At 40.9% G+C, this 14127-nt stretch overlaps 1 protein-coding gene across 1 annotated transcript in view; it reads left to right on the plus strand.

Annotated features, from left to right (window-relative positions):
• The window catches only part of TSPEAR (thrombospondin type laminin G domain and EAR repeats), a 262150-nt gene that overhangs the window by 118331 nt on the left and 129692 nt on the right, over window positions 1-14127 (plus strand). The window contains exons 2-5 of the mRNA XM_075318962.1: window positions 996-1213; window positions 3082-3320; window positions 8207-8297; window positions 10510-10669. Coding sequence (XP_075175077.1) covers window positions 996-1213; window positions 3082-3320; window positions 8207-8297; window positions 10510-10669 — 708 coding nt within the window. The remainder of the gene's footprint in view (window positions 1-995; window positions 1214-3081; window positions 3321-8206; window positions 8298-10509; window positions 10670-14127) is intronic.

The following is a 14127-nucleotide window of genomic DNA, read 5'->3' on the forward strand; positions in this document are numbered from 1 at the left end:
CCAATACTATCCTAGCAAGTGTAGAGTTAAAAAATACACACAGGAATCAAATAGTTTATTTGAATAAAGATTCCCACACCCTCCGTCATTCACCAATGTATTAATTAAATGGAAATCCTCGAAGTTTCAACATCAACCTTAAAAGTATTACCCAGATTGCTACCGTACCAGGGCAATCGGGAAGAGCCTGGCAAAGCACCAGAATTAATGCATCTAATAGATATGACACTTTTGTGGTGGCTATAGGCTGCTATTTTTAGGCTGGGAGGGGCCAAATAACCATGTGCCTTCCCACCCTGTTAATATCAGTCGCTAAGCTGTCTGATTTACCATGGCTGGCTATCAAAAATAGGGTGGCGTCCACCCCATTTTTAAAAATTATTTATTTAAATAATTAAAAAAATAGAATGGGATTCCCTTTAGTTTTGATAACCAGCCAAGGTTTAACAGACAGCTAAGGGTTGCAGCCCACAGCTGTCTGCTTTACCTGCTCTGGTTATCAAAATAGGCGGGACCCCATGTCATTTTTTTTATTCATTATTTATTCCTTATCCACATTTATTTGTAGGTCAATTGAACCAGTTTTTCTTCCTTTTGCAGCCCCCACGCCTTTATTACAACCATTTTACGGCACAGTAGTTTGGATCCTTATTAACTTATATGGAGTTCTGGGTCCAAGGTCAAGTTCAGGTCAAGTCTGAGTCCCAAATTGAACTTTTAACTAAAGTTCAATGGAACTCGGTGAATCTGAACTTCTCCCGGTCCGCTCATACCCACCCATCACCTAATCATTACAAAATACATATATAAAAGTGCAATGCATTTTGATGTTAAAATCTTTGTACGTCTGGAGGATGATTTTAAGTAAAAAAAATACCTTTAAATATTAGTCTCCAATTTGCTAATTTATTTTATGATTAATAGATGCGTATAACAGCATCACTCTTGGAGAGAATAATTATCATGAATGTTTTATTCTCTTACTTTCGCCACAGACCTTCGACCATTGGACATATTGTCAGAAGTCATCTCCTCCAACAAGTCCTTAGCAGGTTTAAGGATGGTACAGTCTCAAGGAGCCCGTGGGTTTCGTCTTTCTGCAACACCACATGTATTTAGTTTTCCATCATCACGTCTCTTCAAAAACTGTCATCTGTTTCCAGAGGAGTTTTCACTTGTTGTAACTATAAAGATCCCCAGTCTTCCACCCAAGGTAATGATGATCACTTTTTATGTCTTTCTTAAAATAAAAAATAATATTCTGATACAGATCTCCAAATTCAGTGCATTGATGTATGAAACACGATATGTCAGTTACCAGCAATCACCAATAGGAGTATAGAAGTCTGCTGCATACCGGTATATGTCTGGACGCAGTGAGCTCTCATACCTGGTAGTAGCAGCTGTTCTTACAATAACATTTACTACATAACTGGCATTATAGTCTTTACATACAGTGTGGAAAATAAGTATTTGATACGCTGACGATTTTGCAAGTTTTCTCACCTACAAAGAATGGAAAGGTCTGTAATTTTTATTGTAGGTACACTTCAACTGTGAAAGACAGAATAAAAAAGACCAGAAAATCACACTGTATGAGGTTTAAATAATTAATTTGCATTTTATTGCATTAAATAAATGCTTGATACAATAGAAAAACAGAGTTTAATATTTGATACAGAAATCTTTGTTTGCAAATATAGAGGTCAGACATTTCTTGTAGTTCTTGACCAATTTTGCACACACTGCAGCAGGGATTTTGGCCCACTCCTCCATACAGATCTTCTCCACATTTTTCAGGTTTCAGGGTTGTCATTGGGCAACATTGAGGATCATCTCCCTCCAAAAGTGTTCTATTGGATTCATATCTGGAGACTGGCTAGGTCACTCCAGGACCTTGAAGTGCTTATTACAGAGCCACTTCTTAGTTGTCCTGGCTGTGTGTTTCAGGTCATTGCGACACTGGAGGATCCAGCCACAACCTATCTTCAATGGTCTTAGTGAGGGAAGGAGGTTGTTGGCCACAATCTCACGATACATGACCCCATCCATCCTCCTTTCAATACAGTGCAGTCATCCTGCCCCCTTTGCAGAGAAGCACCCCCAAATTATGATATTTCCACGTCATGCTTCACAGTTGGGATGGTGTTCTTAGGGTTGTACTCATCCTTCTTCCTCCAAACACGGCGAGTGGAGTTGAAACCAAAAAGTTCTATGACCTTCATGATCTTCTCCCATGCCTCCTCTGGATCATTCAATTAGTAATTAGTAACTTCAAACGGATCTGGACATGTGCTGGCGTGAGCAGGGGGACCTTGTGTGCTCTACAGGATTTTAATCCCTGACGGTGTAGTCTTACTAATGGTAATCTTTGAAAATGTGGTCACAACTCTCTTCAGGTCATTGACCAAGTCCTCCCATGTAGTTCTAGACTGATTCCTGATCTTTCTCAGAATCATCCTTACCCCACGAGGCGAGATGTTGCATGGAGCCCCAGACTGAGTAAGATTGACAGTCATCTTGTGTTTCTTCCACTTTTTAATAATTCCGCCAACAGTTGTTGCCTTCTCACCAAGCTGCTTGTCTATTGTCCTTTAGCCCATCCCAGCCTTGTGCAAGTCTACAATTTTGTTCCTGGTGTCCTTAGACAGCTCTTGGCCATGGTGGAGTGGCTGGAGTGTGATTGATTTAGTTTGTGGACAGGTGTCTTTTATACAAATAACGAGTTCAAACAGGTGCAATTAAAACAGGTAATTAATGCAGAGTAGGAGCTTCTTAAAGAAAAAATAACAGGTTTGTGGAGCCAGAATTCTTGCTGGTTGGTAGGTGATAAAATGCCTATTTTATACAATAAAATGCAAATTAATTATTTAAAAATCATACAATGTGATTTTCTAGATTTTTTTTTATACTGTCTGTCACAGTTGAAGTTACCTATGATAAAAATTACAGCTCTCTCCATTCTTTGTGACTGGGAAAACTTGTAAAATCGGTAGTGTATCAATTACTTATTTTCCCCACTGTAGTTCTTACTTACCCACTTATCACTCAACCTGTTTGTCTTTTTCTTTTTTATTTTAGAAGAATGAATACCCATTTACTGTGCTAACAGAGGGAAGAGGACATGTCCTTCTTGGCTTGAGATACTCAGAAAACAAACTTCACTTCTTATTCTGGAATTCGGAAAACTCACACGAATGGCAGACTAAAGTTACCTTCCGTGGCATCTCCCTGGCGGATGATCGGTGGCACACTTTTGTTTTAGCTGTATCTGGTACTTCTGTTTCTCTCTCCATTGACTGCAGCATCCCTGTAGAAATGTGAGTCAGATGTAATGTAATCTGTTAGCTTTATCTGAATACTCATAACCTTTAAGTTTCTTGCAAAACATTTCTTATTCTCTTTGACCCTCCGATACCCTTAAATTTCTGTTTACCGACAAAGCTCATCTAAAGCTTCCCTGTGAATTGCGATGAGCTATTATCAGTTATATTAAAAGCAGACCATTAATGTAATCACAACATGCAGCACATCTCTGAAGATTATCTATTTTCTTCTGGAATCTCATTTGGATTTTCTTCTTATGAGCAAATCTACCTGATTCTCTCCATGGCGCATCCATAGGTGTACCTCTGCATTCTATTAATTGGGGCCCCTGCCTGCTTATGGCAAACAGAAATGTGATTTTTATTTTAATCCTTTGTAATGTTGAAAAAAAATACATTTAAATATATATAAATATATATATATATATATATACATACATATACTGTATATATAGTTAAATAGTAACATAGTTACATAAGTTGAAAAAACACCTAGGTCCATCTAGTTTAACCTTTTTCCACCAATTATACATTTGGTCACTAAGTCATTTATAACCAACAATATTGTGTACTGAAGAAATCATCCAACCCTTTTTTAAAATCTGTTATAGTATCTGCCATTACTACCTCTTGTGGTAGGGCATTCCACAGTCTGACTGCTCTAACTGTAAAGAACCCTTTCCTATTTTGCTGCCGGAATCGCTTTTATTCCACTCACAGTGAGTGCCCCCTGGTCCTTATTATTGTCTTTGGAAGAAATAAGTCATGTGCCAGTCCTTTATATTGACCACACATGTATTTATACATATAAATGAGATCTCCTCTAAGACATCTTTTTTCTAAGCTAAACATATCTAACTTTTCAACCTCTCATCATATGGGAGGCCTCCATTCTTTGTAGCAGTCTAGTTAGCTGCCTTTGAACTGATTCTAACTTCTGAATGTCCTTTTTAAAATGTGGAGCCCAAAACTGGATCCCATACTCTAGATGTGGCCTTACAAGTGATTTATAGAGGGGTAACAATATGTTGGGATCATGAGATCTAATTTCTCTTTTTATACACCCTAGAATCTTGTTTGCTTTAGCAGCTGCTGCTTGACATTGAGTGCAGCTGCACAGCTTATTTGTAATGAGAATCCCCAAGTCCTTCTCCTGTTCAAGCCCCACATTTACTTCCATTTAATGTATATGCAGCAAAAGGATTACTCCATCCTAGGTGCATTATTTTAAATTTATCAACATTAAATCTCATTTGCCAAGTGTCTGCCCATTCTGACATCTTATCAGATTGTTTTATAATATTGTATTATCAAGGTCAGTTTTTAATATCATACATAGTTTGGTGTCATCAGCAAAGACTGAAACTTTACTATCAATCCCATCCACAAGGTCATTGATAAAGAGATTAAAAAGAATTGGTCCTAGCACAGATCCCTGCGGCACCCACTGCTGACTATAGCCGATTTAGAGAATGTACCATTTAAAATTACTTGTTTCCTATCCTATCAAGGCTATTATGAGGTAGAGAATCAAATGCCTTTGCAAAGTCCAAATAAATCACATCAGCTGCATTACAAATATCCAGATTTGCGCTTACCTCCTCATAGAACGGCAACATGTTGGTTAGACACGACTTATCTTTCATGAATCCATGCTGTCTGTCAGTTATTATATTATTTTCTGCAATATATTTTTGCATGTCATCTCTTAAAATGCCCTCAAAAACTTTGCATATTACTGATGTCAGGCTTACTGGATGGTAGTTGTCTGGATCCACTCACTTACCTTTCTTAAATATCGGTACCACATCAGCAATCCTCCAATCCTGAGGCACCAACCCTGTTACAAGCGAGTCTAGGAAGATGAGATACAGGGCTGTCGATTACTGAGTTCAATTCCCTCAATATTCGTGGCCTGGGGATTTGTCAATGTTTAATTTACTCAGACGCAGGCATATTTCTTCCTGTGTTAAATTAATTATATCGGATGGTGAACTTTGATTTTTGACTTGTTGAATGATCCCTGGAACAGTCAGTTCCTTGGTGAACATAGATGAGAAGTGCCTGTTTAATATCTCAGTCTTTTGTTTGTCCTATATAACTAACTTGTTATTATATTTTAAGGGGCCAATACTATCTTTTATTTTCCTTTTGGCATTAATGTATTTATAAAAGATTTATATAGATCTATCTATATAAATGACAAGTGTGAGATCATTTGGTCATGCGCACTGACACTTCATTTATTCTTATGGCAGAGCCAAAAACCAGCTATCTCCAGCTATTTAAGAGTGAATGAAGCACCAGTGCACATGATCGGCATTCACACTATTCACACAAGGCTTTTCAGAGCCCCCGTTTTTTGGATCAGTGGGTGGCCCAGACGTCATACCACCAGCTATCATAAAGTTTTCCCCATCTTATGGACAGGGGGTAACTTTCCAACTTGATACTACTCATTTACCCCTTCATGACATTGGATGTACCGGTATGTCCAAAGTCATGTCTGTCCCTTTAATATGGGTTTGCACTAAAGGACTAGTAAACATGCTGTCATGTAGTCCTACTTATTCATTATCTCTGTATTACCCCAGCCCGAACCACTGATTGGCATCTTTCTGCCTATGCATGGGGGAAAAAAAAGCTGCCAATCAGTGGTATGGGTGGAGTTATACACAGATAAGCATTCAAGGAACTGGTAAACACAAAAAGCAGTCTTGTAAGTGAAACATCGGAATCAGGGTCTTTTTCCTTACATCACGCTGCTCTTACATGGGGTAGCAAAAACCTGCTGTCAGATTCCATTTAAAGGGACCCATAGGTAGTGTGTATTAGACACTGCCTGTATAATCTCAGCCAGGTTTGTTTGAAATGAAACAAACAAACCAGTTCTTTCAGGTGTTTTTAATTTTCCTTTTGCAGGTTCTATTCTAGCCCATATAAAAGTTAAATTTGGACAAGAGAGGCATAGCTATTGGAGTAGTACCCAGATCAGAGTTACACCTTGACATCATATCTGGACACAAGTAATTTGGGCCACCTTTATTTGCCAAGTAACTCATATTTTTTTTAAAAAAAAATGTCATGTTTTCTTGGCAGTAATGCGTATTCATATTCCAATGTTCACCATCAACATACTTGTTTTTTTTCTCCTTCCCTTTACTTGAGCGCAATTTTTTTTTGTAGATATTGACTTGATTCTTGACTTGACTCAAGAGAAGTTCATCATAGCAACCATTGGAAAAAAAATTTTTTGCAGCTAGTGTGACTGTTTAATGGATCTACTAAGGCAGCCTATTACAAGCAGGTTTAGTCCTTGTCTGTCCTCTCTTGTGTCATCTCACTGAGTGATATATAGTGAATAATAGCAATAATAATGATGGTGGCTCTATTGGACCAGGGCTGGACAGAGACAGAAGAGGGCTCCTGGGCAAAAACAATATTTGGGTCCTTTGGAGTCCAGTAGATCACCATTATATTCTCCTCTATGGGCTGGTTTTGAGTTAGATGTGGGACCAAAATGTTGCGCAAACGGTGATAACATGATTGCTGGGTCTCTACCCAATATAGCAGATCTCCTGAGTTAAGCCTTAGCAGTATAGAAGATCTGACATTCGAACGGTGGTCATGGGGTCCATCATATGTTTATACTTGGTTGTAATATGATGAAACAATTGGGCATTATTTAATTTATAGACCCTTAGGGCAGCTTTGCACACTAAGACATCGCAGGTGCGATGTCAGTGGGGTCAAATTGAAAGTGACGCACATCCGGCATCGCATGCGATATCGTAGTGTGTAAAGCCTTGATGATACGATTAACGAGCGCAAAATCGTCGTAATCGTATCATCGTTGCAGCGTCGGCGTAATCCATAATTACGCTGACGCGACGGTCCGATGTTGTTCCTCGTTCCTGCGGCAGCACACATCGCGAGGAACATCTCCTACCGGCGTCACTGCGGCTTCCGTAGGATATGCGGAAGGAAGGAGCTGGGCATGATGTTTACATAAACCCTTTGCCGCTATTGGCCGCCTGCCGTGTGACGTCGCTATGACGCCGCACGACCCGCCCCCTTAGGAAGGAGGCGGGTCGCCGGCCAGAGCGACGGTTGCAGGGCGGGTGAGTGCATGTGAAGCTGGCGTAGCGATAATTTTCGCTACGCCAGCTATCACACGATATTGTACCTGCGATGGGGGCGGGCACTATCGCGTGCGACATCGCAGCATCGGCCTGCGATGTCACAACGTGCAGAGCCCACCTTACTCTATCTCTCCATGTACTTTCTGTTCGCATATTTCTATAGAAAATATGCAAGAAATGTAATGAAATGAATAATGGAGTCGTTGACAAACCTCAAAGCATGTGGGATTTCCGAGTCACACATTTATGTATTGGAGGAATATTTGTTATTTTGTTTTTTTTATTTCCAGATTCATTTTTTATTTTATTTATCAGTTAAAATGAATGATGTGCAAAATTGTGCGGGAAGTAATTACAGTGAATTGAAACAGCAGCTACTTCTTACCCACACAAACAATAAAAATTAGTTTCCAATAAATCTGTTGCATCTCTCCGCTCATTAATGGCTCCAGCCACTTGCCAGTGTGAGATGAAATTAGAATTGAAGCTCTCTGGGGAAATAAGATTGCTAAGAATTAGATATAAGCTGTGCTTACACTGTTCTTGTTTTTATTTGCCTGACATCTTTCTAGCGTAGCAGACAATATAATTTAACAATGAACTTGTGATACTTTGTCATTACCATTAGTTTTACATAAATTTATTTTTTCTTCTTCTTGGTTTCTAATATTTAAAGTAGTTAAGTAATTATTTATTTACTATTGTGATTGTAATGAAGCAATAATTTTTCATGTTTAGTGTCCTAGATAAACCGTTTCCAGCATCCCTTAACACTACCAACTCCCGGATTTATGTCGGAAGCAGAAGACGACGTAAAGGTTTTTTTTCTGTGAGTGTTGAGATCCAAAGCAAAGAGTTCTATGACTATATACTACCACAAAACATAAGGATGAGTATATCTATACAGGTCATGGAATGCTCAGGTGATTCCTAAAATTCTTAGCATTTAGAGCAATGGATATACTGTATGTTCCTTATAATAACTTCTTTAGCTACTGGAAAATCTCTGCTTGAAAAGTAATGTGGTGCTTGTAGTCCACTATTGACTGACCATTCTATAGAAGCTAACAGGCATTACGGTGTTACTGGGAAACTATCACGACGGAAAACGCTATTTACCTGCATACAGTTGAAACGAGAAGTTTACATCACTATCTAAAAAGGCACATATGCATGTTTTTCTCACTATCTAACAAGAAAGAAAAATAAAGCTTTCCTGCTTTACGTCAGTTAGGATTACCAAAATTATTTATATTTGCCAAATGCCAAAATAATAACAGAGAATTTTTTAAGGCATTTTTATTACTTTCTGAAAGTCAAAAGTTTACATACATTTCATTAGTATTTGGTACAATTGCCCTTAAACTGTATGACATGGGTCAAATATTTTGGATATCCTCCCACAAGTTTCTCACAATAATTAGTAGGAATTTGGGCTTATTCCACCTGACAGAACTGGTGTTACTGAGGCATGTTTGTTGGTCGCCTTGCTCGCACTGACCTTTTCAGTTTTGCCCATACATTTTCAATAGAATTAAGAGCCTTGTGATAGCCACTCCAAAACATTCTTATTCACCGTGTGCTCCGTCATGCAACATTTTCCAGAGTATATGCTTTCTGAAGGCGTACACCCAGACACAGTTTACTACGTCTGGATGTCTGCCACCAGTAAGTGTATACTCCTGAAAATAGTGCACGACAAAGCACAAGGTGTCTCCGTTTACACCATAATAGTCAATGTCCGAATACATCTGAAACCCTTTTAAGGGAGGGTTTGGACGGAAGCCCCCACAGGACCACTGAATAGAGATCTGAACGCAATGTGAAAGGGGCCTTACATTTTCAGGGTATACCTGCTACGAAGTCAGATATATTTATTGCACAATATTAAAGAAAAGTAATTGGTCTAGATGTATCAGATTGGTTCCTAAGACCATTATTTTCAGTGAGACCAACCATTATCCTTTTGGCCCACTTTGGTAATCATTAGTGTATCTATACAGGGTGTTGAAGTAGTAGATGCCTTGTGTCGAGCCAACTGAAAGGACCTACTGTGTAGATACATGGGTCTGTGGGTCCTCTTGTGTGCTGGCCTGGCTGTCTTCAGAAAGACTTTTTCTCAGACCGGGGCTCATATCACTGCTGCCACCATTCGGTCCATGGGAAAGCAGTGCGTGTGATTTAGTGGGATGAGCCGTGGTCTGTGCGGTCTTTCTGAAGATAACCAGGTCAGCGGATGACACCACCCACTGACCCTTGTGTCTCCACAACTACTGTTATATTAGAAAACATCAGTGCCTAAGAGCAAATCTTTTGGTCAAGGAAACTACCGTATAATGTAAGTAAAATGCAGCCGGTTAACAGTCGAAATTAAAATTTGAATCCTTCAAATGCTGTTTGTTTTACCAATGCATTCCATAATCTGTTTTAGAAACCCCATACAGTATGTTACATATTTTCCAGACGATAATTGGAAACCAAGATTAATTCAAGAGCGTAGAAAATTGAGGCAAATTGAATACATCAGAGGAATGTCTAATATGTGAATGTTGGTTCTGTCTTACAAGTACAGTTATTACAGCTATTTCCTACTTGTCGCAGACATTCTGTATGTTTATATCTACTTATGAGAAATTCATCTCTTTTTATCCACTTGTTTAACGACTGATATTTGAATGACAGCAATTTAATAGTCATGTCGAGGATCTTTTTTTAGCGGGAGATCTACATCTTCTATTTTATATTTGCAGTTTGAGTTTTCAGTAAAATGTGATGTAGTTAGGAATTTCCAGTTGAGGAGTTCTTTAAAAGGTGAATTCTTTAGGGAGGTAAAATGTAATTCTGGAACATCTTAATATCTTAAGAATCCTGCGAGTATAAAAAGAGGCCAAAGTTTAAATAAAATCTAAAACAAGCACCACTCAAGGAGAATTCTGCACACACATTTTTGTTAGTATCTGTACTTCTTTCTAGAATGTTCTAAGTAAAGATGTAAGAAAGTGGCGTCTTTGAAAACTTTTTGGGCTGTTTTTGTATTCCAGGGCTTATTGAGGCAGCTCGTTCTTCTGCCAGGATCTGATGCAACATCTACGATATGTCCTAATGCCAGACAAAGACTTGCGGAGCTGTCCATACCTGAGGTGCTGAAAGAGCTACCCGTTAGGACTGAAGGAAATGATATTCAACTGATATACCCATATGGTTGGTAGATGTGTAACCACTGGAACGTGCGCACAAACGTATTGTGGCAATAATCCAATAGTCTCTTATTTCTTTATGTTTACATGCAATTATTATTATGGCTCCTGGCTAAGACATTATTAAAATATGTAAAAAATGGAATTCAGGTGATAGGATTAAGTAAATTACATTTGTGTATTTGCTTCTGCAAATTGGAAATTAAAATAATGAAGCATGCTGTGTTTACCTCCACCATACCCCTGCAAGTGAGAAAGCGCAAGCCGAATATCTGACAGCTGTAGATATTCACTCACATCCATTTCTGCAGAGCCATCAGCATATTATTTGTATTATTATTCGTTATTTATCTAGTGTAAACATGTTCACAGGTTGGAAAAATAGAATAACAATATCTCTGAAAGAGAAAAAAATATGGACAGCAAATAACAGCAAAATTCTATAGTAAATACTACAGTACCCATACTGAGTAACTGAGGAGTGGTGTGAAAGATAAATTAACCTATTTAATTACTTAAAGAGAAGCAACCATCAGGATTTTCATATATAAAGTGAAGTCAGTGCTATACTGGTGCCGGGATGCTGAATGTGAACATAGCTTTTGTTCTGAGATTGGAGGTTTTAATTTCAGAAATATGTGTAAGTAAAGTTCCAGCAATGCACTGCTATTTGACTGGCAGGTGCAACAGGGGCAGGAATATGTAGGTCATGCTATCTGTTCCTGCCCCTGTCTCCCTACCTGGCCATCCTCCCCCTGTCGCTGTCATAGACATTAATTTTAGTGCCTGTGACACGCCTAACTTCAGGGCCGGGGGTGTTCTGAACCAGACTGGACTAGTCCAGGGACGTCAGCGGTGGTGAGGTCCGGCTCCGTGACCCTGGCGGTGTCTTTTAAATAATCAATAAGATGATGATGGGAGTTGTATTTTTTTAGAGATTTGGAAAGTTTGTGATGCCACCTGTGGTTTTGCGGCTATGTGGGCCGCCGCTGCGCTGCGTGTTTGCTGGGGTAGGTGGTGATGGTGCAGCTGAGGTAGTCTTGTTCCCCACAGGAGGAGTGGGACTCTGGGGCGACCGTTAGAAATATGAAAAGTCTATGAGGACAGGCTGTCACGCAGAAGGAATAAAGACGACACCGTGGCTTTGTAATAACAGTCTTTTACTCACTGTACCGTTTCTCAGTTACCAGCCAGATTAGTCCACCATTGTATGTTGGGGTCCCCACTGATGGGTATCCGCTGATCCCGAGTCAGTCTGAGGCCAGTACCGGTTCACCTTTGTTTGCCTTTCCTGGTCGTTTCGTCTGCGCCTCCACACACAGTGCCCTGAGCCAGCTGTCGCGGACCCTCAAAGGGAAATCGGCCTGCTTGGCTCTCTGATCCTCTGTGACCCACTTCCAGCGAATTTGTGTGCTGCTTGTGGCTCAAAGGTGCGTACAGCCTCCCTGGCTTCCGGAGTTACTAGAAAGTCCTGAAGTCTCTTCCTAGCCTATGAACCGGGATCCCGTTTGTGACCAAATCCCTCCACCGGGAAATGTTGCTTGTGGAACAAGACTTTAGGGGAGTCTGACACCTCTCCCCTAATTCTCTAGGATTCTCTCTTCAACGTCACCAGGGTTGAGGAAGACTCTCAGGGTCCAGACCCCTAGTCGGTCTCCTCCCCGCTTCTGAATGACTCTGTCAATGGTCAACTGTCAACTTTTAAACTTAGCTCCGCCCATTTTACCTCAGACAGCTCACCCACCAAGCTCCACTTCCTAGATGGTTCTAGAGACAGTGCACGGGGCTTAAGTGCCATAACCAGACTACTGGTCGCTAAGCATTAATGTGACCTGCCCCGGCCCTGATCTAATGTGTGAGCTAACAATTGGGTGTCTGCAGGCTTTTGTTGCGTGAATCGGTAGATTGCCCCTTTCTTACCCAGTATGAGGCACCACACCTCTGGCTGAGGTGCAGTACCTCTGTGTCGATGCTAGCCTTAAGGCCGCTTTACATGCTGCGACATCGCTCAAGCGATCTCGTTGGGGTCACGGAATTTATGACGCACATCCGGTCGCTTTAGCGATGTCTTTGCGTGTGACACCTATGAGCGATTTGGAATCGTTGCAAAAACGGTCAAAATCGCTCATCGGTGACATGCCCCCCTATTCTCGAATATCGCTGCTGCTCGGTGTACGAAGTAGTTCGTCGCTCCTGCGGCAGCACACATCGCTATGTGTGACACCGCAGGAACGAGGAACCTCACCTTACCTGCGGCCGGCCACATTGAGGAAGGAAGGAGGTGGGCGGGATGTTACTTCCCGCTCATCTCCGCCCCTCCGCTTCTATTGGGCGGGGCTTCGGTGACGCTCTGTGACATCGCTGTGACGCTGAACGAACCGCCCCCTTAGAAAGGAGGCGGTTCGCCGGTCACAGCGACATCGCAGAGCAGTTATGTGCGTGTGACGCTGTCGTAGCGATAATGTTCGCTACGGCAGCGATCACACAATATCGCATGTACGATGGGGCGGTTGCTTTTGCGCTCGACATCACTAGCAATTGCGTGCAATAAGCCTTTAGGGGCACCACACCTGTGTAGTATCATTTGTAAGTATTGTGTGGCTTGTGTTCTTCTGGGTGTGTTGCATGGGGAGCTGATTTTGGAGGCAGTCGCACTTCTGTAGTGACCGCGTGCACTCCCATGGTCACAATGAGAGCAGAGGATGTGAGAGCGCATGCACCGCCCTTGCTTAGAGCGTATGAGAGTCCGATGCAGGAAGACAGAGTGCTCACAAAGATGATGCCATGCGCAGTCACTGACTCTGATACAATACTTATAAATAATACTGCTCATACGCCGGATTCAACATCTATGATGGCGACAGCAGGAGGAAGGCCAGGCAGGCAGACAGTGGCAGGAGTAGATAGCAAAACCCAACCCACATATTCCCGCCCCTGTTGCACCTGTCAATCAAATAGTAGTGCATTGCTGAAACTTTGCTTGCAGATATTTCTGAAATAAAACACCCAATCTCAGAACAAAAGCTATGCTTACATTCAGCATCCTAGTGCTAGTATAGCACTGGCTTAACGTTATATGTGAAAATCCTGATGGTTGGTTCTCTTTAATCTAATCTATTTTCCAATATACTTTAATGAAGTATCTAGTGTGCAATATGCCCAGTAACAGTGAGCGTTCTCACTGGCTCTGATCAGACGTAATGAGCTGGTAAGGGAGCACACTGTTAGTGTGTGTTGTATGAAGAATAGCTGGGGTTAGAGATCAGCGCTATTACCACAAGTGACGTCCCTTGTGGGGTTGGCATTAGTCTTTGCATGCAATGTATTCATACATTGTGCACTGTCAGTGCACTCTACTGCTAGCTCATTATTTCTGATCACAGCCGACAGTGACAAGAATCTACTGAGCATCTGTCAGAAATTACAACTGATGCATTCTCAATAGAGCAAGGATTAGTTCAG

Source organism: Anomaloglossus baeobatrachus, chromosome 7, assembly GCF_048569485.1.
Source record: "Anomaloglossus baeobatrachus isolate aAnoBae1 chromosome 7, aAnoBae1.hap1, whole genome shotgun sequence".
Taxonomy (NCBI): Eukaryota; Metazoa; Chordata; class Amphibia; order Anura; family Aromobatidae; genus Anomaloglossus; species Anomaloglossus baeobatrachus.